Source organism: Theropithecus gelada, chromosome 13 (assembly GCF_003255815.1).
Source record: "Theropithecus gelada isolate Dixy chromosome 13, Tgel_1.0, whole genome shotgun sequence".
NCBI lineage: Eukaryota > Metazoa > Chordata > Mammalia > Primates > Cercopithecidae > Theropithecus > Theropithecus gelada.
The window spans coordinates 10,246,043-10,270,331 of NC_037681.1; the positions used below are offsets into that span (position 1 = coordinate 10,246,043).

Genomic DNA, 24,289 nt, shown 5'->3' on the forward strand with positions numbered 1-24,289 from the left:
AAAAACCCTGTACTGCTGGAATGACCTGACCCAGAAAGATAATGGCATCATCTTTCTAAGAGCAGCTCACCCTTGTCCAGCCCCAGCTCACCGTGAGTCTGTCCAGCATGCACATTCTCATCCGTGGCACACTGGACCCCGGCATTCCACTGGATTGAAACCACTGATTCTCTTCCATACCCATGCATCCTTCGAGGTCCAGCTCTGGACCTCCTCTTCTTTGAAGGCTTCCAGGCTTACTTTAATCCATATTGCTTGTCATTTATTTAGCAGTCCTGGGACCAAGCAACAACGCAGGCAGAACCGTTTTTGCCTTCCTGCCGAGGCAGCAAACCCCTGCAACCGTGGGCCTAACGCCTGTAGTCTCTTCGGAAATGTTAGTAAATTGGTAGCCCATTCTGCCCAGGCAAAATCCACTTGGCAGGTGTCCCAAGACTAAGCTAGCTCTGACAAATGTGGGGCATGCGAAGGTATGGATTGTAAAGCCTAACTGGGAACATCATTTACTCCAGCAAACAAAGATAGGGGTGTCAGAGGATCACTTGTTCTGCTAAATGTAGGGAGCTGGAGTGAAATTAGACATAGTACTTTGTGGCCAAAAGGAAAAATAAATCTTATTAAAATTTTAAGGCTGGTGCTTGAGTTGACTCCAGCAATTTTTTCTGGCTTCGTGTTCTAGTGAAAAAAAGACAGGGGCTTTGGGACAGTAAACCAGAGGGAATCAGTTGGAGCTTTCGTAGGCCTAAGCTTAGAGACAAATTGTGTTTACTAAGGAATTTGTTGTCAAGATTAAACTGAGACGAGGAATTGAAACGAGACAATGTGAGTGAGATAGATACGGTGCCCAGCACAGCACAGGCATTTGGCCAGTGGCAGCCTGGGATACCTTTGCTGCTCATGTACCCACCAGCCTGCTGACTTCTGCCACGACTGCTGTTAATGACTCGGACCTAACCCTACAACAGCCTAACCGTGGTTTTGCCTGCAGACACCCAGACACTTCTGCCAGGCTGAGAAACACAGTAGATGAGGAACCCTTGCCCTCCAGGACCAACCAACAGCCCCTGGTCAGGCAATGCCATGACAGTACATGTCCCCCACTTATTTTGTTAATTTCAGACATTCATTGATTTCAGGAATATTTATTGGGAGCCTTCCACAGGCCAGCCCACGTTGGTTGGTGGGAATACAAGACTGAGTAAGATGTAGTCCCCGCCTTCAGGAACCTTACAGGCATCCCCATTGTGGGTTACTCAAACATCTGAATTTTACACTAACCGGAAGCCCAGGCACCAGTGTTTTAAACTTATGACTCAACCAAGCGAGGTCACTGGGTCGGCCAGCGGTGCCCTTCTTAGCAGGTGGGATTGCCCCATGCATTCTGGTGTCAAACAGCGCCATCAAAAGGAGGGGGCGCTGCCTGCAGGGGGGCTGCCCTTCTGAGGAGGCAAGGACTTGAAATCCCGCAGGGTTGCACTCCTTAGAGAGAGGGACGGCCTCCCCCACCCCAGGCTCCGCTGACCTGGCCGACCTTTTTCTTTCTTTTCTTCTGGACATTGGCTTAAGAATAGACAGAGACTAGAGGGAGAATGAATGAGGGAGTGCCTCCTTGGTGTCCTGGCTTTAGCAGTCTGGAGACTCTCACATTTACCAAAAGCAAAGAAAGAAAAGAGAAGGGCCCATTTGTAAAAAGTGCCAATAAGGGTGTTAAGAGATAAAAGAATTCCAGCTGAGGGAGGTATCTTCCTCTGTGCTGCAGACTGGATGTTTTCTTGGATATGTGACAAGAGCTAATTTTAGAAAAAATGATTCTTGAAAGAAAATGACTCCTGAAGGCCATTAAGATACACGAGTATCTCACCACAGCTCACATGCTAAATCTTCTTTATTATTTCAACATTAAAATAAATACTTAGACTTAACATTAGTCCAGACAACTCTTCGACACAAAAAAGGACATGAGCGTGTCTCAGACCCACAGAAAACCTGGGCAGCTGGTAATTCATAGCAGACACATCCATCAAAGTGTGAAAAAAAAAAATGAAAACCACTCCGCAGTCAAGAAAATGGGCAATAAAGCTCGTCAACCACGAGGCTTAAGAGGGACATCGTTAACGTGGTAAGACCTAGAATTAACTTCTCTTTGCCCTTGAACAAAATAAGAAGTTAGCTGCATTAACCTTAAGCTGCGTTGCAGTGTTCCTCTGTGGCAGTGTTTACATTTCATGGTTTCATCTGACAACTCATAATAAATTGTGCCTTTTGGAAAGTGGGATTTCTCTCAGAACGATTTGAAGGAGAATTTAAACACTCTTTTGTGCTAGTTCGAATATCCGTAAGAAATGTGACTCCTGTCTTTGTTTGGGAATTAGCATCTAAGATATGGGTACTGACTTCTTCCTAAGCAAGTGGAACAATCGCCGTGATTTCCAGCAGAGGGGCACTTTTGATTTTGCCTCTAAAAATAGAAGTTCCCTAGAGGCCTGGCCAGAAAGGGCAAAGAACAGGGAGAAAGAATGGAAATGGAGAAAAGTAGTCCAAATAGGCAGCGAACATCCACTGGGAATTCAAACCTTTGCATTGCCAGGTAATAATGTTAGAATTGCAGTGGAAAGAAAAAGAAAGTTACACCCAATCCAGTATGAGTATAATCTTGCCAGTGCTCTTCCCAGGGGAAAACTGGCAAGAACTCGACAGCCCCAGTCACTTAAACCATCCCAGAGAAAGCACATGTGAAGGTGTGATTAAGGAGCACTTTCCCATTGGTGCCTGGGGCCAAACAATTTGCCTAATGGGCCTCTTATATCCCCTGATGTCATTTATATCACACCAGCTAATGATGGGATATGGCAGTGAGTATTATCGACAACTTTCTTTAAGCTGTATAATTATACTATTTCAGATATACTATATCAGAGGAAAAGACGTGTTTTCTCTTGCTTAGCTAAGCCTTCCTATTATTGGGCTTATGGTCATTTCAAGGAAAACAATGATCCAGGGCTGTAACATTGATGGCGTCCCTCGCCTCTCTCTAACCTGGATTTGTTACAGATATGCTGATGACTGAGACCCATGGTACAGATCGTGATTTCTGTAGCATTTTGCTAGCAGAGGATTTGACATTGCCTTGAGACTTAATCATTTTGGAGAATGTTCCCTTAATTGGCAGCAGAAGGTTTGCAGCTCCAGAGGCTGTAGCGGAGGCTTTTGGATTATTAAAAGTTGAGACCTAATCACAAATTGAGGCAGTGCAGCAAATCCACTCCTTCCTATTATTCTTGTGCATTAGGAGCCACTTAAGCTCCACCTAATGAAGAGTCTTCATTCTTTGCATTGGAATACTCCTTTAAAGATGCTCAGAGAGCTTCACAAATCCTGCCTCTTTCTACTCCCCAGCACAGCAGGCAGAGAGAGCAAACTCTGCCACAGGGTCCTGACACCGACGCAGCCCCCTCTATCCTGCCAGGTGCTTCTTCTCTTTATTTGTGTCCTCTGACATCCTCTCATCCTTCTCCTTTCCTTTCTCGTATGTCATCTCCCCATGGCAAACAAGGCTTCCCACCTTCTGGTTCGAAACTAGGCGTTTTCATATAATGGAGGCTACGTCTGTGTTGATGCAAAGAAAAACAAAAAGCCCTGTAAAATATTTAAACCTGAGCCACTGTGAGTGACCATGGCCCAGGGAACAGTCTTAGGAAGTCCTGAGAACATGTGCCTGAGGCAACTGGGTCACAGTTTGGTTTTACACACTTTAGGGAGACAGGAATTGTGGAAACAGTCATTAATCAATACATGAAAGGTGTGCACTGGTTCAGCCTAAAGTGGTGGGATATTTTGAAATGGGGCCTTATAGGTCATAGGTACATTCAAAGATTTTCTGATTGGCAACCAACTGATTGGCAGTTGATTGAAAGAGTTAAGCTTTGTCTCAAGACTTGAAGTCAGTAGAAATACATGCCTGAGTTAAGAGGGTTGTGGAAGCCAAGGTTCTTGTTATAGAGATGACGCCTCATAGGGGATATCCTTCAGAGAGGATAGATGTACATGTCTCTTTTGGGACTTTAAAGGTGTCACATTCATATTTAATCTCTCCTAGGTCCAGGAAAGGCCTAGAAGGGGAAAGGTAGGCTGCGTTAATGGAGATTCTCTACCAATGCAAATTTCCCCCACCAAAGACAGCTTTGCTTGGCCATTTCAAAATATGTCAAAGAAATATATTTTGGGGTAAAATATTTTTATTTCCTTCGGGGTCTGCTATCTGTCATGTGATGCTATACCAGAGTCAGGTTGGAATTTGGTATCTTATCACCACGAAGAGTTTGGTCGGTTTATGATGTCTATTTTAATATTAATCCTGGTCAGTTGTGTCCAGACTCCAAAGGGAGAGGGAGTATCTGGAGGCCTGTCTGACCTCCCTTCCAGTCATGACTGGAAATTCAGTTTTTCAGGTTTCTCTGGGGTCCGTCTGGCCACGAAGGGTCTGTCGGGTCAGTTGAGGGGTTTAGGAGTTTATTTTCAGTTTACATCTGTGTCAACCTTCAGAAAATATGATTAAGTACAGAGTTTATTTGAGTGCAAAGCTTGAGGCTGGCCACCTGGGAAAGCACCAACTGCAGATGAATGGGGTCAGTGTTTCCAAAACGGAGAAGTTAAAAGTTTCAATTATATAGGCAGAGACAGAGAAGTTCCTGCAGGATCACAGCATTTTCCATACAAGACCAGGTATATATGCCACAGCTGTTTGATTGGTTACAGATTGTTCCATTTTAAGTAAGAATACTTTACTATTCCATGAGGAGGGGTAATGATCTGAGAGGGTCTTATCTCTGGCGCTGCGTGGTCTTTCTAATTATTTACAGAAACCAAAAGGCAGAAGTTGCAGCTGTCTGACGCAGGCGGCATAGCCACATTCCTCTCAAGGCTCAAGATAATTTCAAGTTCCAATAGCTTTAAATTTGAATTATTTTAAATTTGAATTATTTAATTTTACATCTGATCATTTGAATCCTGCCATGAAATTTCCCCAGTTCACTTTCTCAGCTAGAGTTCCTGCAGCTTCTTGACTCATCAAACTAAGGTCGTATTAGCTTCTGTGGTGTGGGGGGCACTGGCTCTCAGCCCCAAGCCCTCTAGGCCAGAGGTTTTGAGCTCCTCCCAGCAGCTCCACGCTTTTTTGTTGTTGTTGCACTTCCCATCACTCTGCACACATCTCATCTTTGCCTCTGTTTTTTAAAAATATTTTCTGGAGCAAAAATATTTTCTGATTTGCTGAAATCAGAAACCTATCCCGTTTTTCAGTTGCCCACCAGAGCTGTTGCTCAGTGCAGGGAAACCAGGAAATGATGACTACCAGTTAGAAACAAAAAGACTGGCTTTTAAGTCAGCTGCTGCAGCCTTGGTATTCCCAGCATGGAACTTCTAAAACTTATGGAATTTCCTTAGTGATAGGACTGCTTTCATTTTGCTAATGAGGGAACTTACTTTGCTTTCCCAGATAGCTTCACCTTGGGCTCTGATCACCAGAAAGGTCAACCAGATGAAATTGCAGGGTTTCAGGAGGCTGAGGCAAGAGAATCACTTGAACCCGGTTGGTGGAGGTTGCAGTAAAACAAGATCGTACCACTGCACACTCCAGCCTGGGTGACAGAGCAAGACTCTGTCAAAGAAAGAAAGAAAGAGAGAAAGAGAGAGAGAGAGAGAGAGAAAGAGAGGAAGGAAGGAGAGGGAAGAAGGAAGGAAGGAAGGAGAGGGAGGAAGGGAGGAAGGGAAAAGGAGAAAAAAGAAATTGCAGGGTTATTGCAGGATTTGAGCTTTTTGAATCTTGGGCTGCCAGACCTCCAGGGAGAAGAGCGGCACTGGAGATTAAGTTCACTCACATGGCCAGTGATTTAATCAATCATGCCTCTCTAATGGAACCCTAATAACAACTCTAGATGCTGGGGTTCACTGGAGCTTCTGATTCATGAACACACTGATATGCTGGGAGAGTGATACACCCAGATTCCACAGGGAAAGAACGTGGAACTGCATTCACCCCAGATCTCACCCTGTGTGCATCCTTTACAATAAAACCATAGCTGTAAATATAGTACTTTCCTGACTTCTGTTAGTCATGTTAGCAGATTATCCAACCTGAAGTGTGTCCTAGAGTCTGGGGATTGGTAGTTGAACAGGTAAAAGTGTGAGTGGCTTTGAGTAGCTTGTGAATAACTTGCCCAGAACCACAGAGCTAGCAAGCAGCAGCTACTACATGCAAATCCACACAGCTGGCATGTGAAATGAGGGCAGTCTCCTGGAGGCCTGAGCCCTTAACACATGGGGTCTGCACTGACTCCCAGTAGCAAGTGTCAGAATTATACTGCAGTGCACCCGGTGGGATGCAACAGAATAACTGTTATTAAGGATAATTTTGCAATTTCTTACAGAAGTCTTCAAATATTAGAAACGGCTTCTAGACCTTTATGTTGAGCATTACAGCTCAAAGCACTGTCCCTGGGTGGACAGGTTAGACAGATCATGCGGAAGGTGCCCCTCAAAGTGTGGGTCCAGACTATGCACATCCACAACTGTTCATTACCAGTTCCTGGTAAGATGTTTACAGAACTTGAGAGCCGGCATATAGAAACTTTTATAGCAATTGGACAATGCCAAGACATTCAGAAATGGAAATATTAAAATATCACACAGTGACAGTTTGGATAAAAAATTATCCTTCACCACAGATAGTTTGAGGAGTGTAAATTTAGAAAATATAGCCTTGGTTGGTATGATCAGATGGAATTAGAACTTAGTGTGAGAGGTGTAAGCCATAGGATGAAGCAGATGGATTTGCATGTAATATCTGCTGCTTGCTAGCTCTGTGGTCCTGGGCAAGTTACTTAATTGCTCTGGGACTCAGTTCCCTCATTTAGAAAATGGATATGACAGTATTTCCTATCTAATTCGATGCTGGAAAGACCAAATAAAATAATCCAGAACAAATGCTAACCACAAACCTGTATATATAGTAAGTTAACTGTGGGTATTAATTCTTCTACGTTCGCTTCTTGGCATCCATGGTTCTGGCTTGGTTAAAGTATATTCTGTCTATGTAGGTTTGATGTATTACTGTATGTAAAATCTATAGCCTTGCTCTCATGTGAACACAAAATAAAGCAAACACTGTTTAAAAGCCACAACTTATACATGTAAGCGAATGTTGCTTTTTGTAGAATCCCTCTGGGATGCTAGAGTCCTATCTGAAAATGTTGCAATTGTTGGAAGCATTTTTAGGACTTTTTCTTTTTTGCTTAATTTTTCTTTCTAATTATTATGGGTCCAAGATAGTTGTATATGTTACTGATGATTCTGGGAACTTATTTAGCATTTCCATTAGAACCTGTTCCAGTGATCCTCTGATGTAACAAATCACCTTAAAATGTAGGAGTTTACTCAGCATCGTGCAATATGCCCCTGTGACAAACCTGCACATGTACCCCTGAATCTAAAATTTGAAACAAATACATATATAGGTAGATAAATGTATTTATACACATCTATACATATCTCAAACCAAAGCCAACAAAAAATAACTTCGTGGTTTAGAACAACAGTCTATCATTATCACTCACCATTGACTGACTGGGCTAGACTGGTTCTCCTGTCTGGTCTTCCCCAGGGTTGCAGTCAGATGTTGGCTGGGGATGGAGTCATTGGAAAGTGCAACAGGTCTGGACATCCAGAATGACTTCTTCACGCTTCACATTTGGTGCCTGGGCTGGGATGGCTGGGACGGCCGGAACAGCTTGGGGCTGGCTGGGTATCTCTCATTCCATGTGGACTCTCCTAGCTTGGGTTTCCTAGATGTATGCTGGGCTAAGCTTAGGGATGTGTCTTCACTGGTGGCTGGCTTCCCCCAGAGTGAGTGTTCCGAGAGGCGGGAAGTGGAAAATGCTAGATCTGGGCCTGGTAACTGGCATAGTATCACCACCGCCATATTCTACTAGTCCAAGCAGTCATTGAGCCTGTCCTTATTTAACAGGGGGGAGACACAGACCCTGCCTCTCTCTAGGTGGAGGGTCAAAGAATCTGTGTCCACCTTTCACCTGCCATAAAGCTACAAAAGGAATGTAGTTTTCTTACTTTAGCACGTCCTTTCCCACCAGCGACATTGTATGATTTCCCAAGGTGACCACATTGAGGTAGGAATATTCATTTTGCTTTCAGTTCCTTCTTTTTGAGTGAAAACACCACCATTGTGTTACAGCCATGCCCGACATGCCTTTGTGTGTTGGCATTGGTCAGCCTGTACTCAGGAAGGAGCATGGGAGTCACAGATTTCGCCTGGCAGACCCTCCCCTCAGAATCACCCTACTTTCTGAGTGTCTGATTTCTACTAGTGACCTCCTTGTAGTCTGTGTTGCCTCCCTGCACTCTTCTCTGCCTTACCTGCCACCAAGGAATCTCCTGAAAGCCCGTGGAACCAATGCATCACTCCCTTGCTCTCAGAACTTCAGTCTCCTCCTATGTCTTAATACGGCATGTGTCCCACACATCCAGGTAGGGACTACAGACCCCCCACAGCTGGAAGAGGATAGCTTTCCAATTATGTTTTCCCCAAATGGTCTTGCTGCTTCTTTCAGCATCCCCACCAAAACACCCATGCATCGCCACAGACACACAAGGCCCTCTGCAAAACACACCCACAAACACAAGCTCACATCATTTACCCAGCCAATATTTATTGAATATCTGCCTGTGCTGGGCTTTGTACTCAGCTTGAAGTTCCAGCAAGCTTAATTATTATTTTATTATGCCACAAACATACCTTAGGTTATTTTCCCTTTCCAGGACTTTGCTTAAGTTCCTGAGGTTAGGAGCATTTCTTATTAATGTTTTATTGTTTCCTTTGGTACCAAGTGCTGTGCTACCCACGTAGCAATACATATTAGTTGCAATGCTGTACAGAGGAGCGGTTCATTCTGTCTTTCATTGTATCTTACTTTTCATCTCTGCCCTTTTTGTTACCCTTTCTCTGAGTCTCATCTAGAATCAGCAAGCTCTCTCCTCATCTCTCCTCCTATTTAAAGTTTTAATGTACTTCCCTCTTATCTCACCAAAAGTTCATGGTAAGGGTGAAGTAGGAGGGTAGTCTTGAGGACATTGTTCAGGCACCCTGAAATAACATTCACCCGCAGACACAGTCAGTGAAGCATTGTTTTATTCAGTGCCATCGGCGGACTTCTGGTATGTTCTAGGCAGCCTTCCAGACTGGGGAGAACAGGAAGAATCAGATATGGTTGTCACTCCTTAGAAGTGCACAGCAGCTACTGTAATATCTATGAGCTGTGAGCTTTTGGTGGTCTGATAAGCAGACAAGAGAGGGCAAACTATGCTTACCTCTCTGGGTTTGCTTTATCAAATTGGAATTTTATAATCTCAAAAGTAGGGGGAACTTGTGGGCAGGGGCCCTACTGTCTTATCAAAGTGGGAAGGCGGACTTGTCCCTGAGTCCCATGGGGAAGATTTTGCAAATATACACTCATCCATCGCCTCTCTCCAAAGACTCACCTGAAATGGTGAGATCCCTTGTTTTGCAGAGGTTGGTGGGAGGTGGGGTTGGGTCAGGGACAGATATGACACCTGGATTTAGCTAAAACTCCTGGATGATTCTGGTTTCTAGTGCCCCTTCTACAACCCCACTCCACCACCTATAGAAACACTGCTTAGGATAGAATGTCCCCAGCAGCATCTGAGCAGATGCCCTATGCTGGCTAACTGTGCCATCTGGCTGTTTTTCAGGTTCATTCTGCCACCCATCTGCTTTAAGACACAAGGTGCTGACCGCAGAGACCTGCCATGAAACCACACTTGAAGCAATGGAGACAACGAATGCTTTTCGGAATATTCGCTTGGGGGCTCCTCTTTTTGCTGATTTTCATCTACTTCACCGACAGCAACCCCGCTGAGCCTGTGCCCAGCTCCCTCTCCTTCCTGGAGACCAGGAGGCTCCTGCCGGTGCAGGGGAAGCAGCGGGCCATCATGGGCGCCGCGCACGAGCCCTCCCCGCCTGGGGGTCTGGACGCACGCCAGGGGCTGTCCCGCGCCCACCCAGCCAGTTCCTTTCACGCGGGGCCTGGAGACCCGCAGAAATGGGCCCAGTCCCAAGATGGGTTTGAACATGAAGAGTTTTTTTCATCCCAGGTGGGAAGAAAATCTCAAAGTGCTTTCTACCCGGAGGATGACGACTACTTTTTTGCTGCTGGGCAGCCAGGGTGGCACAGCCACACTCAGGGGACATTGGGATTCCCTTCCCCCAGGGAGCCAGGCCCGCGGGATGGGGCTTTTCCGGCTGCACAGGTCCAGAGGAGGCGGGTGAAGAAGAGGCACCGGAGGCAGAGAAGGAGCCACGTGTTGGAGGAGGGCGACGACGGCGACAGGCTGTACTCCTCCATGTCCAGGGCCTTCCTGTACCGGCTCTGGAAGGGGAACGTCTCCTCCAAAATGCTGAACCCGCGCCTGCAGAAGGCGATGAAGGATTATCTGACCGCCAACAAGCACGGGGTGCGCTTCCGCGGGAAGCGGGAGACCGGGCTGAGCAGAGCACAGCTACTGTGCCAGCTGCGGAGCCGCGCGCCCGTGCGGACGCTGGACGGCACCGAGGCGCCCTTCTCTGCGCTGGGCTGGCGGCGCCTGGTGCCCGCCGTGCCCCTGAGCCAGCTGCACCCGCGCGGCTTGCGCAGCTGCGCTGTCGTCATGTCTGCAGGCTCAATCCTCAACTCCTCCTTGGGCGAGGAAATAGGTAGGTCTCAGTGCGGGGACCAGGTCGCCTTGTCTTGAGCCAGTGTGTCCCTGGGAGCTGGTTCTTTCCGTGCGCGCCTCTGGATCTCACTGGCGGGGCAGGCTGGGGTCTCCGCACCAGGTGTTTCTTGTGTGAGCTGGAGATTCTTCAGGTGATTTCCTCTTGCTGGCGCAGAATGAGTCTCTCTGGGGTCACAGCAGAAGTACTCTTCGGGGGACTCTTAGAGCAAGGATTTGGGGAATGCTGGGGAGCAAGAAGGGTCCTCCCCATAGCTGATGCCAGTGGGCAGTGGAAGAAAAGCGCCGCCCCTTGCTTCCAGTGTCCTTCTCACTGTTCAGACTTCGTATCCCATAGAAACCACAGTCTGCATGGATAGGCTCCCAGGCTGGCCCCCGAAAGCCGGGTGAACCCATCTTGCAGTGGGAATATGGGAAGGGAACAAGAGGAGGAGGAGGCAGGAAAGCAAGAGCTGCTCAATCAGGGCATCACCTCCAAAGAGCAGGGTGCATGAAGATCATGTTGGTTACTGTGGGCTCTGAGAAGAGCCCAGCTGCTGTTGGGAACATCTTTCCCATGGGAGCCTAAGTTCTGGCCTCCCAACTGTTGGCGCAAATCCAACCTTTGGGGCTCTGCCAGTGCACCTACCGGGGACCTTCTCCAAGATGGTAAATAACACGCAACACCTGGGCTTCCTCCCTCCCTGCCAGGCTCTGTCTTCACATCCCTGTCAAGAGCGCTGGAGCACATCTGTTTCCCGACGCCTGTATCCGTCAGGGTTCTCCAGAGACTCACACCAGGAGGATATGTGTCTATACAGAGAAAGATTTATTTTAAGGACTTGACTCTCATGATCGTGAAGGCTGGCAGAGTCTGAAATAGGTAGTGCAGGCCAGCAGATGGGAAACTGAGGCGGAGCTTCTGTGTTGCTGTCTTGAGGCAGAATTTCTTGTTAAGGAAACTTCAGTCTTTGTTCTTCAGGCATTCACCTGGCTTGAGGAAGCACACCTGCATTGTGAGAGTTGTCTGCTGTTCTCAAAGTCTAGTGATTTCACTGTTAATCACATCTTAAAAACACCTTCCCAGCAACATCTAGACTAGTGTTTGACCAACCAGCTGGGCACTGTGGCCTAGCCAAGATGGCACACAACATGAGCCATCGCTATGTCTTCCTAGTTTTGAAGTGCTAGGTCTAATCTTTTTTGATTGATGGGGGCATGGCAGGGTTCAAATACATTTGCCTCCTGCAGAGTGGTGTAGGTTCTGCACCAGATGGGCCAGCATTGGCCCTCCTCAGAATTCCCCTTCCTGGCTGGATCACATTCATTTCCCTACCTACCCCGGCCTCTCACCCTGTGAAGATACCCAGGCTCTTGTGTTCCCATGGCTGGGCTCTCCCTCAGCAGTTTCAGATCCCTTTGCTCCCAGAACTGCCCCCGTTCCCAGGCTAATTCCATTGCTGCACCAGTCAGCAAGCAGCTTGGCTCTTTAGGCTTATTCATTCGACAAATATGTGTTTAGCCCCTAATATGTGCTTGACTCTGTACTAGGAGCAGGAAAACAAATGTGAATCAAATACAGCATCAGCCTCAAGTCCAGATGTAAGATAATCGCGCCCTGTACACTCTCACAGTAGGCAGTGTTAGGTCATAACTGGTCTGGAAGCGACATTCAGGGAATGTTGCTCCCTCTTTGCAAATAAGTAAAATTTGTTGTCTTCATTTTAAGTGGATCCATTAGTTGTTCTGTGTCCTGGAAGAGTGGCCCATGTTCCAGAGTTGTCTTAGGATAGGGTGAAGCCACTGTAGGCAGGCTCAGAAACCGAGACCTCAGCTCAGCAGAAGTCCTTGGGCATGAGGCTAAATGAGAAATATTTTTAAAGTTAAAAAAAAAAAAGATAGTGAGTCTGGAATCAAGGTCTGGGGTCCCTGTGTCCCTGTGCTGACATTACAGCAGGCTCATAATAACACAGTCCATGTGTCACATAAGCTTGTAGCCAAAGCCAGAGCAGAGCAGCCTGCAATTTATTAAGAAGAAGCAGTGGTTTAAGAGGTCCCCGGGGTGAAATAACACCACAGTTCTTTCTCATTTCTGAGGGCCAATAGTAACAATGTAGAAAAGGAATTTAAGTATTATGCTTGAAGCAGGCAGTAACTTGCTTCCGGTTTGGTTTTGTTTTAAACACCTCTGCATCAGAGGTGAAGATCTGGATTGCTCTTGCATGCCAGTGAGCAGTTCCCTTGTCCTTTATTTCTGCGTAAATATCCCTGACCAGAATCTTGTAAACTAGAATTTGGAAGAGAGCATGAAAGACACTGAGAAGTCCATGTTTCTGGGAAACTTGAAATGCCAGTTATATCTTTGTTAATTTCTAGTATCCAAATCTAATTTATTTTGCATGCCTTTAAGAACTGTAGAATCACAACTGAAGAACATGCCTGGAAATTTCTTTAAAATTATCTTTATTGTTTTGTCTAGGGTCTTTTGGATCAGATTGTGTATCTACTATTTTAAGAACATGTAACCATAGCGTGGCTCAATTTGTATAAACAAAAAGTTTCATTTGTATAAGTTGGTATCTCAGCATCAGTACTTTACATGCCAGGTGCCGACTTCGCTCCTTCCTGTTCACCTGAATATATGCAAGCAAACCCACGTAGTTATGAATGGCTTGCAGAATACAAACAAACTCTGGCAGCAGATTCCTTTAGGCAGCTTAGAGTATTGGGGGCAGCTGTAGCTAAATTCATGTTGGTCCCTAAGTATCTACTTGTGAATTGGCTAAGTGAAGATCAAAAGACTTACCAAAGATCACAATCTTATGAAAAACTGAAGACAGAGCTAGAAAGTATCTCAGATGGTCAGTGCTTACCAGCCCTACCTCCGCTCTGCCAGGAGGCCACCTGTACACGCTTATGTCCAGGGAAGACCCAGTCTCAGGTTTGCTTACTGGCTGCCCTTTAGCTCCCCCTGGTGTTTGTTCCACTGGCAGTGCGGCCCCCATCCGCCTACCCTTCTGTTGGAACTGAGTCACACAAAGGAATTGGTTTTGGTTAGGAAAGTATAGCATTTGTAAACACTTTTGCTATGAATATGTTATTGAAAAACCAACTAATTGTTGTGGAAACCTGGATCATTCTCTCCTAGAGTCATAAGATGATCTGTTTTCACCCCTGCATATAAGCAATAATAATTTGCTTCTGTGCAGTGCTACTGGCATTCATGTGGAAACACGTTACGGAGGAGAAAGTTCTGCTCTAAACCACCAGTGATAGCCTTCATGTGGGAAACCAAGATCTGTGTACTTGAAACTCAGATTCTGGCAAGTGCATGGGAAATGGGACGTGGAGGGAGAGACTGGGGATGGGATGCAGAGACTGGTGGAGAGGGCTTGAGATTTGACGTGTCCTGTTACTTTTTTAAAAAAGCAAGAAAGAAGAAAGCAGTCCATATACTCCTCCGATGAGCGTTATTTATTGGTCACCAACTCTCCACCAGATCCTGTGCTAGACACAAAACTGAAGAGGTCACGGGCCCGAGCATCCATACTGGCACACTTCAGTGGTAAACAGACAATTCCCGTGTTGTGGATTGGAGAAGGACAGGGAGATATGTAGGCTGACAAGGCAGAAATGATGATGAATTCCTAACTCCCCTGAGGGCTGGTGGCGGGGCAGAGGGAAGAGGTTGGTAAAGACTGCTCCAGGGAGAGGAGACCAGCTGAAAGCCCAGCATCATATGGAAGTGAGAAACAGCGTGGTATACAGGTGGTGAGAGCTACAGGGAGTACACGGGCTCATAGGGACAGAAGAGAGAAGCCAACTTGGAAGGCAGATCATCTTCCTAGATGTCCTTGCAAGCCACTCTGAAAATTATTCTTTACTTAACAATTGTAATCATAGATACCACTTATAGTATAGACAAGGCCCTGTTCAGAATCCTTTTTTTTTTTCTTTTTTTCTTTTTTTTTTTTTCCAAGAGGGGGTCTCCCACTGTTGTCCAGGCTGGAGTGTAGTGGCACAATCTTGGCTCACTACAACCTCCACTTCCCAGGTTCAAGCAATTCTCCTGCCTCAGTCTCCCAAGTAGCTGGAATGACAGGTGCCCACCACCCTATCCAGCTAATTTTTGTATTTTTAGTAGAGATGGGGTTTCACCATGTTGACCAGGCTGATCTTGAACTCCTGACCTCAAGTGATCTTCCTGCCCCAGCCTCCCAAAGTGCTAGGATGACAAGCATGAGCCACCGTGCCCGGCCCAAAATGCTCTTTTTGTGCTAACTGTTGTAAACCTTACAACCCTGACTGATAGGTAAGTTTGTTCCCATTTTATAGATAAGGAAATACCTCCAGTCACACGTGCAGAGCCTGGGTTCAAACCCCAGTGTGGGTCTCCAGAAACACTAGCTCTCACCCCTGTGCCGGCAATGCACAGCCATCTCAGATAGTTGCTATAGAAATCACGCCAGAGCCTGGGCTTGAGGCTGCGAGGGAAGTAAGTCAGGAGGTGAGGGTTACAGGTCCTGGGGAAAAACAGGGCCTCCGTGGTGCTGGGAAAACATCGCTTCGTCCAATCCCAGGCAGGCCATTCTCTAGTGACTGGAGGCTGGCTCTTCCGCTGTGTGAATTTTCTCATCAGCGTAGGAGAGGAGGGGGATGTGGGGGATGGGCCCCAGGGCAGGGCAGTGACCGGGTGCTGGAGGGCTTGCTGGCCCAGCAGCTCCTTGAAGGACTTTAATTTTCCTTCCATGGATGCACTTGTCTGGCTCCATTCTCAAGGTCAACACGGCATGGTTCTGGCCTGGGAATGCCTTCTCCAGAAATGAAACTTGACTTTCTTCCCCTTGTGTTTGCTGTCTGACCTATTCCTTTTTGTTTAAATAGGAATGGACAGCTTCTATTCTCACAGTGCATTATCAGGGCATGCACAGCCAGGTGTACGTTTATAAAACATGCTTGTGTGACAGACGACAGTCTCAGTGCACCCTCCCCTTCCATCCCCACCCCACGCTGCTCATGGAGGCTGTTCATAGAGGGCTTGCACTGGGCCTAGCCACAAGCCTACGTGACCCTGCCTCGCTGTCCTCTGCACGCAGGTGGCCTCTTAACTCTGCAGACTAATACCACCTCCAAAGGAATTACACTGCTTTATCTTTCTGTGCCCTGTGCCTCGTGAAGTCCTTGGATGGCTTAGAGCACAGCTCCACAATAAGACAATGGGCATTTCAATGCTGGAAAGTTTTCAAGGGTGATGCAATTAATTCACATTTATTAGTCAACTAATAGAAATGCACCCACCGCTTGGGGCCCTTGGCTAGGCTGTGTCTGAGGGGTTGTCAGCATGGTTTGGAGAGAACTGGGGCTGAGGATTGCTGGCATCACACTTCCCCTCAGGCTCGGGGTGACTCCCTCCCAGCACCTGCAGTCACCTCGCTGTCTGGAGTCTCCTCTCACTGTCTGCAGCCAGAGGGTTGCCCTGGCTTGGCAGTTGGCACAGTGAGATCTAAGCTTACCCTTAGACTTTCCAAGGCCCTATCGAGGGTCCATGAGAAAAAACTACTGTGATAAGTATACTCAGAGTTCTTTTCCTTCCAGTTGTTGACATTTGCACTGGTGGTACAAACACAATGATGCGTGGGACTGGGGCTTCTTAGCACAAGTCAGGGCAGCAGAACCCAAAGCTCAACCTTTGAATATGTGTTTTTTCAGATTCAGTGGGACTCATGGGGAAATAGGAGAAAAACGCTTATGTGTGCCAGTTCACAAAGGAAAAGCCCCTGTGTAATTGCATTGTGAGCCGAACTAGCCACTTTTCTCATGAAATGCGATTTCAACTTGAAAAGAAATGTTAATTATTCAGACTTGGATATTTGACAGATATGTTCTCAAAAAGGAATCAAGGGAGCGTGTCACTTTTAGGAAAATAACTGATAGTATTTCTTGCCAATGATAAAATTCAAGCTTTGAACCATGAACTTGGAAGTTATCCAGACTTTAAAAACCGGTGAACTCCATGGTGATACTAACCAATATGGTGTTTCAATTCTTTTTTTTTTTTGAGACGGAGTTTTGCTCTTGTTGCTCAGGCTGGAGTGCAATGGTACGATCTCGGCTCACCGCAACGTCTGCCCCCTGGGTTCAAGCGATTCCCCTACTTCAGCCTCCCGAGTAACTGGGATTACAGGCATGCACCACCATGCTCAGCTAATTTTCTTTCTTTCTTTCTTTCCTTCTTTCTTTCTTTCTGTCTGTCTGTCTGTCTGTCTTTTTTTTTTTTTTTTGCATTTTTAGTAGAGACAGGGTTTCTCCCTGGTGGTCAGGCTGATCTCCAACTCCTGACCTCAAATGATCCGCCCCTCTGGGTCTCCCAAAGTGCTGGGATTACAGGCATGAGCCACCACGCCCAGCCAGTGTTTCAACTCTTTATTACAAAATGCATCACCATTTGGAAGATCTGCCTAACATATATATATAAAACTTACATATAACTATGCCTAGCTGATAGTTTTCAGGTGATCATTGTACAATATTATACAATTACGCATGAGTGGAAGGTCCATTTTAAGAGAAAAACAGACCACAAGTTTTAATGTAACAGAGCACAAAAAGTTCATTGACAGGTTTCAGATTCCAAATTATAACCAACACTAAGAAACTAGCCCTCGTAGAGTTTTGTTAGGTATCAAAGAAGAATATTCACAGTTCTTTGAAAGGATTCTTTAAATAGCTTTCTCAATTCAACAATGTGTCTGAGCCTTCATATACTTCAAATAAAACAACATATTGCAACAAGTTGAATTCGAAAGCAGATATGAGAAACCAACTTTCTGAAAAACCAGACCTAAAAGAGACTTGCAAACATTGAAAACGGTGCCAGTCTTCTCAGTATTCTTTTGGTTTTTGAAAATACAGGGTTTTTTTAAATTGAAAAAACTCTATTTTAAAATAAATTAATAGACATTTAAAAATTCCCTGCTTTACTTTCTAGTATGGTAAATATCAGTAGATATATTCCATATGCCTAAAAAGTGTTTGGATTATCAATAAATTTCAAGAGTCTACTGTTTGGGGTAATCTAGTTTTTCCACCTCAAATATTGTTTGAATTTTTTGACAAAACGTTATTCAATAAAAATAAATAATAAATCCATTATCTCAATAAAGTATGAACAAATCCTTAAATTGCGAAGTAAAGAACAGGTTTTAACTTGGAGGCATTTACGTATGTTGGCATCGTTTATACCCAGAGTAGATCCCCTTGAATCTAGAGATTGGCAGACTTTATTACAGAGCCTGGTAGTAAATATTTTAGGTTTTGTGAACTGTATCTCTGTTTCTGTCTCAACAGTTCAACTCTGTGGTTATAGACAGCGTGTACAGTGGATGTGTCTGTGTTATGGTGGAACTTGATTTACTAAAACAAGTGGCAGGCCAGATTTGGCCAGAAGGTCATAGTTTGCCAACTCCTGCAAAATTTCCCCTAAAAGAACGTTGCAGGGTTTTGATGACATAGCCACCTACACCCTACGCATTCACGTGTTCCAAAAGTGGATTAATGTTGGCGCTAAAGCTGGACTTTGAATTCTTTTAGTTCAGGGCTTGACAGTGAAGACACCTTTTTTCACATTGTTTTAGTGGGGGCATGCATGGTAAGTTTCTGCTATTTGGAGAGCAAGAAGAAGACTCCAAAGGAGCAGGTAGCAGGGACTGGGGAAGAAGGCGGCTGCCTTAGGCACTTGTGCGGGACTCGGGGACTGTACATGCAGCTCCCCTTGGGCATGACAGAAATACCTCTTTTCACCTCTCCCTCACAGACAGGCACTGTCCTTGCTCCAGGCGGAGCTTGGAATCTGCATGAGATATTTGCAGCTAAAGATGGCCCTTAGAAAATTGCTTTCTTGCTCATTGACGCTTCAGGCTGGTTTCTAGGAATTTCAAGACACATGTATGTTTATAGACTGCCTTATGCAAAGGGACCATATCCCCTCTTCCCAGTGCTAAATCAGGTGAACCCACTTTCCTGTGCCTCCCACTCTTCACCACCTTGTCAGCCTCCAGGATAGGGGTAACTTGTTTTCATCCAGGTCCTCCCAGCCCAGCATTCAGAGAACTTGGGCAAGTCGGGCTGTCAGGTTGAATGAGGTGAGATGTAGATTTATGTTGCATTCATAGTTCAACTTTGGTGAAGCACAGTGTGTGGTTATAGAACATAAGAGCCCTGGCAGCTGGTGGCATTGGTGGTCTCTCCATCTTGCCCATCCTCTGGGCTACAGCGGTCTGGTCTGCTGCTAACGCAGAATGCTCTAAGGTTGCTTTCACACAGGTATTCTTGCTATCGGCAGCAGTACGTCAGGTTGCATGGAAGTCAGGGCTGGCTTGCTTTCTTTCTTCGACATTAAATGCAGAATCTCTGCTGAAGGGTTGGCTTTCTTTTTAAGCATACATCAGCACCAGAAAGCAGCTCTTGCCTTCTGGTGTCTTTATCTGCTCCAGTAGAGTCTCCCTCAAGATGCATTGGAAGCTTTGGGAGAATGGCTGCATCAAGCATGACACTTGTAAAGAATGCCGTAAAGGTAGCAGGTATCTAAATATCACTTAGATGATACAGTATCGCCCATAATTGAACAGATTATATATACATATATATTATATATATATAATATACATATATATTATATATATATAATATATATATATATATCCATATTGATGTTTCCTCTAGCCAAGATCTCATTCTCAATGAAGAGTAAATTCTCTGCAAATCATGTGGGGACATCTTAACTTTATTGATGGTGTTTCATTAGCTTCAGGTATTGAAAGGTTTGCTTTAACATTTTTTCCTAGATTATGTGATTCTACAGAGAACAAAAGTAAGCTTGTCACTTATGTGCCCTTAGATTCTCATGATGCAGTTTTGAGATTTAACTCTGCTCCTACACGTGGTTATGAGAAAGATGTTGGGAATAAAACCACCGTACGCATCATTAATTCGCAGGTAAGACAGATGGAGTGTTTTCATGGATGTGTGTTTCTTAGGTTTAACTGGATGAGTGAAGAGAAATGAGTTTAACTGGATGAGTGAAGAGAAGTTACCTGGTTAATTATGACCATGGTACTTGTTTATTTCTATCAATCTTATAATTAATGCAAATTAATGAGGAAAACTGCAGAGAAATGGTAATTTAGACATGACATGAATAGGAGGAAATGAATAAGATTAAAAGGAAAAATCAGTAGAAATAGAAATATATATACATATTTGTAATCATAGACTTAGCATGTTGCATTGTGTGAACTGACCAAAGTTAAACTTAGAAGAAATGGCAATAAAGAAAGCAGAGGATAAAGGGGAGAAAGCAAAGTATAAAATCTGAGAGTTCGTAGGAGATCTTTGCAACTTTAGTCTGCCATTTGGAAATTTTAAAAAATGAAAAGGAATTATTTAATTGGAAATGAAAATACCTCGTTTATTCACGTTCTTAATAAGAATACCTTGCAAATGTATAGCAAAGTTATCCTCAGAACAAACCACAACAATTTCTGGAGTTTCAAAATATGTAGAAAAAATGAGGTGATGAGTGATTTATGGTGAGTTGCTTACAGAACAAAAGATTAGCTTTCTGCACAGTTCACTGCACCAGGCAGCCTGCCTCAAGGTAAGAAACAATTACCATATTTCCTTAATTCAGAGATGTCATTTGACTGTAAAATCTGCCATTCATTTAATAACAACTTTTTGCAAAGGAGGAGATAAATGCCACCAAATTAGAATACATATCATCTGTAACATACATTCTAACTTAGAAACTTTAACGTGAGGGAAAAAAGTATATCGTAATAATGGTTAAAAAAAATGTGTCTTAAAACCCAGGGAAAATAATACTTTGTTTTTTCCTGAAACAATAATTTTAAAAAGATGATTGGCAGCTGAGATTGAAGAATTCATTTAGAACTAGGTAGGGCCACAGAGGGAAGCTGGCACGCTGGAGGCTCCTTCGGGACTCACTTCATCCACACCTGCAACGCTCTCTCCAAATTACACGTGGAGGCAATTGTAGAAGAGGTTGTGGGACTTGAATTAGCTGGGGAATTGCATCCTTCAGGATCTGGATTCAGTACCACCAGACATGAGTACATTGCTGGTGAACAGTCAGAACTTGTGTTTTTTTTTAAAAAAAAAAAATAATAATTTCCTTAAACATTATTTAAGTGCTTCTGCATGCAATGCCTGCGTCTCTCCCTCCCCCAGAAGAAACTACAAAGTCTGAGCCACCTTTTTCTTGTCCTAGTTCTTTTTAATTTTCACCTCTTTTTAAAATGCAGTTTTTAAAAACCAAACCCTGGCTTCGAAATGGTTTTTCTGTGTGTTTGCAGATCCTGACCAACCCCAGCCATCACTTCATTGACAGTTCACTGTATAAAGACGTCATTTTGGTGGCCTGGGATCCTGCCCCGTATTCCGCAAATCTTAACCTGGTAAGTGTTTCCCTGGATTCGCCCACCCCAACAGTCAGACAATGGCTTTGACTAATTGATCATAAGATCTAGGCAAGGATTAAGCTTTGACAGACAACGAAAGTACCCATCAATATCAATTTCATGCATGTTTATGAATACCGCATTGATACCCAGTTACAGTAGCACACTTGTGAACATTAGTTATCTAATGCCAAAGTGCTTTTGTGCAGAATTGGTGGGCAGGGCAGCTGGGTGGGGGAAATGTAGAATATCTAAATATTCAGAAATTTCTAGTTACACTAAAGGGTTGACTGATTATACTCAGAATTGTTTCACTGTGATGGGGCTACATTACCTTTCAAGTAGTTGGAAGACCTTTTGAAATAAATTGAAAGTGATTGGCACGAAAATCTCAACTTTGTGAATCCACAGCTCATTTTTATTTAAATGGGGCCTCTTCCAGGTTTTTCTTGAGTGTGTTCCTCTTTGGCTTCTGCTTCTGAATCTGCTTAATTTTATGCAATAGGGCTGAAACAAGTTTATTACTAGCCATAAAAACACAAACAGGTTATATTTGGGATATTCTGGTAAATCATTGCCTATCTAAACAAGCAACCAGCTACTTTTGGTGAAACCTTTCATGAAAAGCCAGCGTGCTTGTTTTTCAATGAGGGCTGGAAAAGATGGATAGTATTTAGCCTAGTAAGAGATGCTGTCATTTCTGTAAACGAGTGTCTTTGACTTGTTTAGTGAAGACCAGAGAGGATGCAACCTTCTTAAGATGAGTGTCAGGGAAAGATCTTTGCTTCTTCGAGAGGTAACCTCCCAAGATAGAAGCGGCTCCTGGAGAAGGAGCATGTTGGTCACTGTTGACCTTGAGACTGAGGCTGGACATTTACCTCGTATGATTACTTACAATTCCTGACCAGGCGTGCAAGTCAAAATCACCTGGAGAGTATTTTTCAAAATCTGTCAGAGCCCCATCTCCGGAAATGTAGGATATATATAGCCTCAATGTATATTTTTTGAGAGGGCTCTTTGATTCTCATATGTACCCTCCACTGAGAATCAAGCATCAGATGGGTGTTTGAACTTTTCAACTTCCTTTCCAGCCTGAGGCTCCCTGGTTTTAAACTCTTGCAGCTTTCTTGCTATTTGTGAACAGACTGAGAGTTTCTAGCTGTTGGACCTTATTTCTTCCTCTATTGGAAGCAGCCCAACCCAGGGCACAGAGCTGGCCACTGGCAGTGCTAAAATCCCAGTGACAAGTCCACTTTCTGTAAGGCCTTTACTGCCATGTGAGGCCCCAAGAGGAGGGAGGGTAAAGGAGCGACTCTCGCTCTGACTCCACATTCCTCTTGCTCCCTTGCCAGGGCCACATGGCTTGGGGCTTCGATTATGAAAGATACTCTGGTCCAGTCATTCTCAAAGCTTTTAAAGCGACAGCGCCATTTCATTAGTGAAATATTACCTGTGATCTTAATGTATACCCACTATACACCGCTGCTGTCTGTTTAAAGGGAGTTCTATGAGCTAAGCTTCTTCCCACCCACCCTCTCCAAATCCATGTCATGGTTACAGCTGAGACGCTTCTGAAAACTTCCTTTTTGAAAAACATCCTTATTGATTTTTCATACAATAGCATACATTGTGTAAACAAATATAAGTGTACATTTTGAAGAATGATAACAAATCTATATACTCATGTATCTACCATCATAATGAAAAACTGGAATATTTCCTTCACCCCAGAGAGTTCCTTTGTCAATCCATCCTAGTCAATCTTCCCAGCCCCAACCCAGGCCCAGGCAGCAGCAATACAATTTCTGTCACTATAGATGAAATTTGGAAAACTTATTTTTGAAATACACTGATCCAGTCCCCAGGGGCCAACAAACTACACCCATGGGCCAAATCTAGCCACCACCTGCCTTCATAAATAGTGTTTTATTAGAACACAGCACGCCCATTCAATATTTATTGTCCATGGCTGCTTCTGTGCTACGATGGTACAGTTGAGTAGAGACGATCGACTCTATGGCCTGCAAAGCCCAAGGTGTTGATTATCTGGCCCTTTGCAGAAGAGGGATGCTGATCCGTGACCTAGTCCATTTTTCTCATTTGACCAAAGCACAAAGCATTATCTCTGCTAGGGATAGCACCCTGGTCTCTCTTTGTTTTCATCCCCTCGTCCCAATGAGGAAGTATCTGTAGATGGAATGAGTCGTGATCCTTCCCCATCCTCTAGCCCCAGCCTGGCCCCTCTGCCTCGAATCAACCAGCCATGCCCTGTCTCCTTTCACGGTTTAGTTCTTTCTACTTGACTGCATTGATTTTTTTTTTCCTTAGTGGTACAAAAAACCGGATTACAACCTGTTCACTCCATATATTCAGCATCGTCAGAGAAACCCAAATCAGCCATTTTACATTCTTCATCCTAAATTTATATGGCAGCTCTGGGATATTATCCAGGAGAACACTAAAGAGAAGATTCAGCCAAACCCACCTTCTTCTGGTTTCATTGGTAGGTGTCATATTAAAAATTGGAATGAGGGGGGAGCAGACAGGATGAGATCTAATATTTAACAAATATACAGTCATGTTGTACGGGTTGAGAATACCTTCTCTGAAATGCCTGGAACCAGAAGTGTTTCTGATTTTGGATTTTTTTCAGATTTCAGAATATTCACAGATACTTAACTGGTTGAGAATGTCTAATCCAAAAATCCAAAATGCTTCAATGAGCCTTTGCTTTGAGTGCCATGTGGACACACAAAAAGTTTTGAATTTTGGAGCATTTCAGCTTTTGGTTATTCAGATTAGGCATGTTCCACCTGTACAGTAAGAGCCATTAACAGGTGGTTTTGGAGGAAAGGTAGGTTAACTAAGGAAAAAAGAAACACTTGTGTAACAGACTACTCCAAAATTTCAAGGTGTAAAAGAAAGAACTGTTTTATTTTTCTCATGATTTTATAGGTCAGGACAGGCCTGACTGGGCAGTTCTTTCTGTTCCATATGGCATCCATGGAGGTCGCCTGGTGCATTCCGCTCTTTAT

The 24,289-nt window shown here is 44.5% G+C and overlaps 1 protein-coding gene across 2 annotated transcripts in view; it reads left to right on the forward strand.

Moving 5' to 3' along the window:
- Nucleotides 1-24,289, forward strand: part of ST6GAL2 (ST6 beta-galactoside alpha-2,6-sialyltransferase 2) — an 86,660-nt gene that overhangs the window by 33,993 nt on the left and 28,378 nt on the right. For both annotated transcript variants that reach the window (XM_025354186.1, XM_025354187.1), the window contains exons 2-5: nucleotides 9,781-10,780; nucleotides 19,673-19,770; nucleotides 21,150-21,251; nucleotides 23,583-23,757. In XM_025354186.1, the coding sequence (XP_025209971.1) occupies nucleotides 9,838-10,780; nucleotides 19,673-19,770; nucleotides 21,150-21,251; nucleotides 23,583-23,757 (1,318 nt within the window). In that variant the 5' untranslated portion in view covers nucleotides 9,781-9,837. The remainder of the gene's footprint in view (nucleotides 1-9,780; nucleotides 10,781-19,672; nucleotides 19,771-21,149; nucleotides 21,252-23,582; nucleotides 23,758-24,289) is intronic.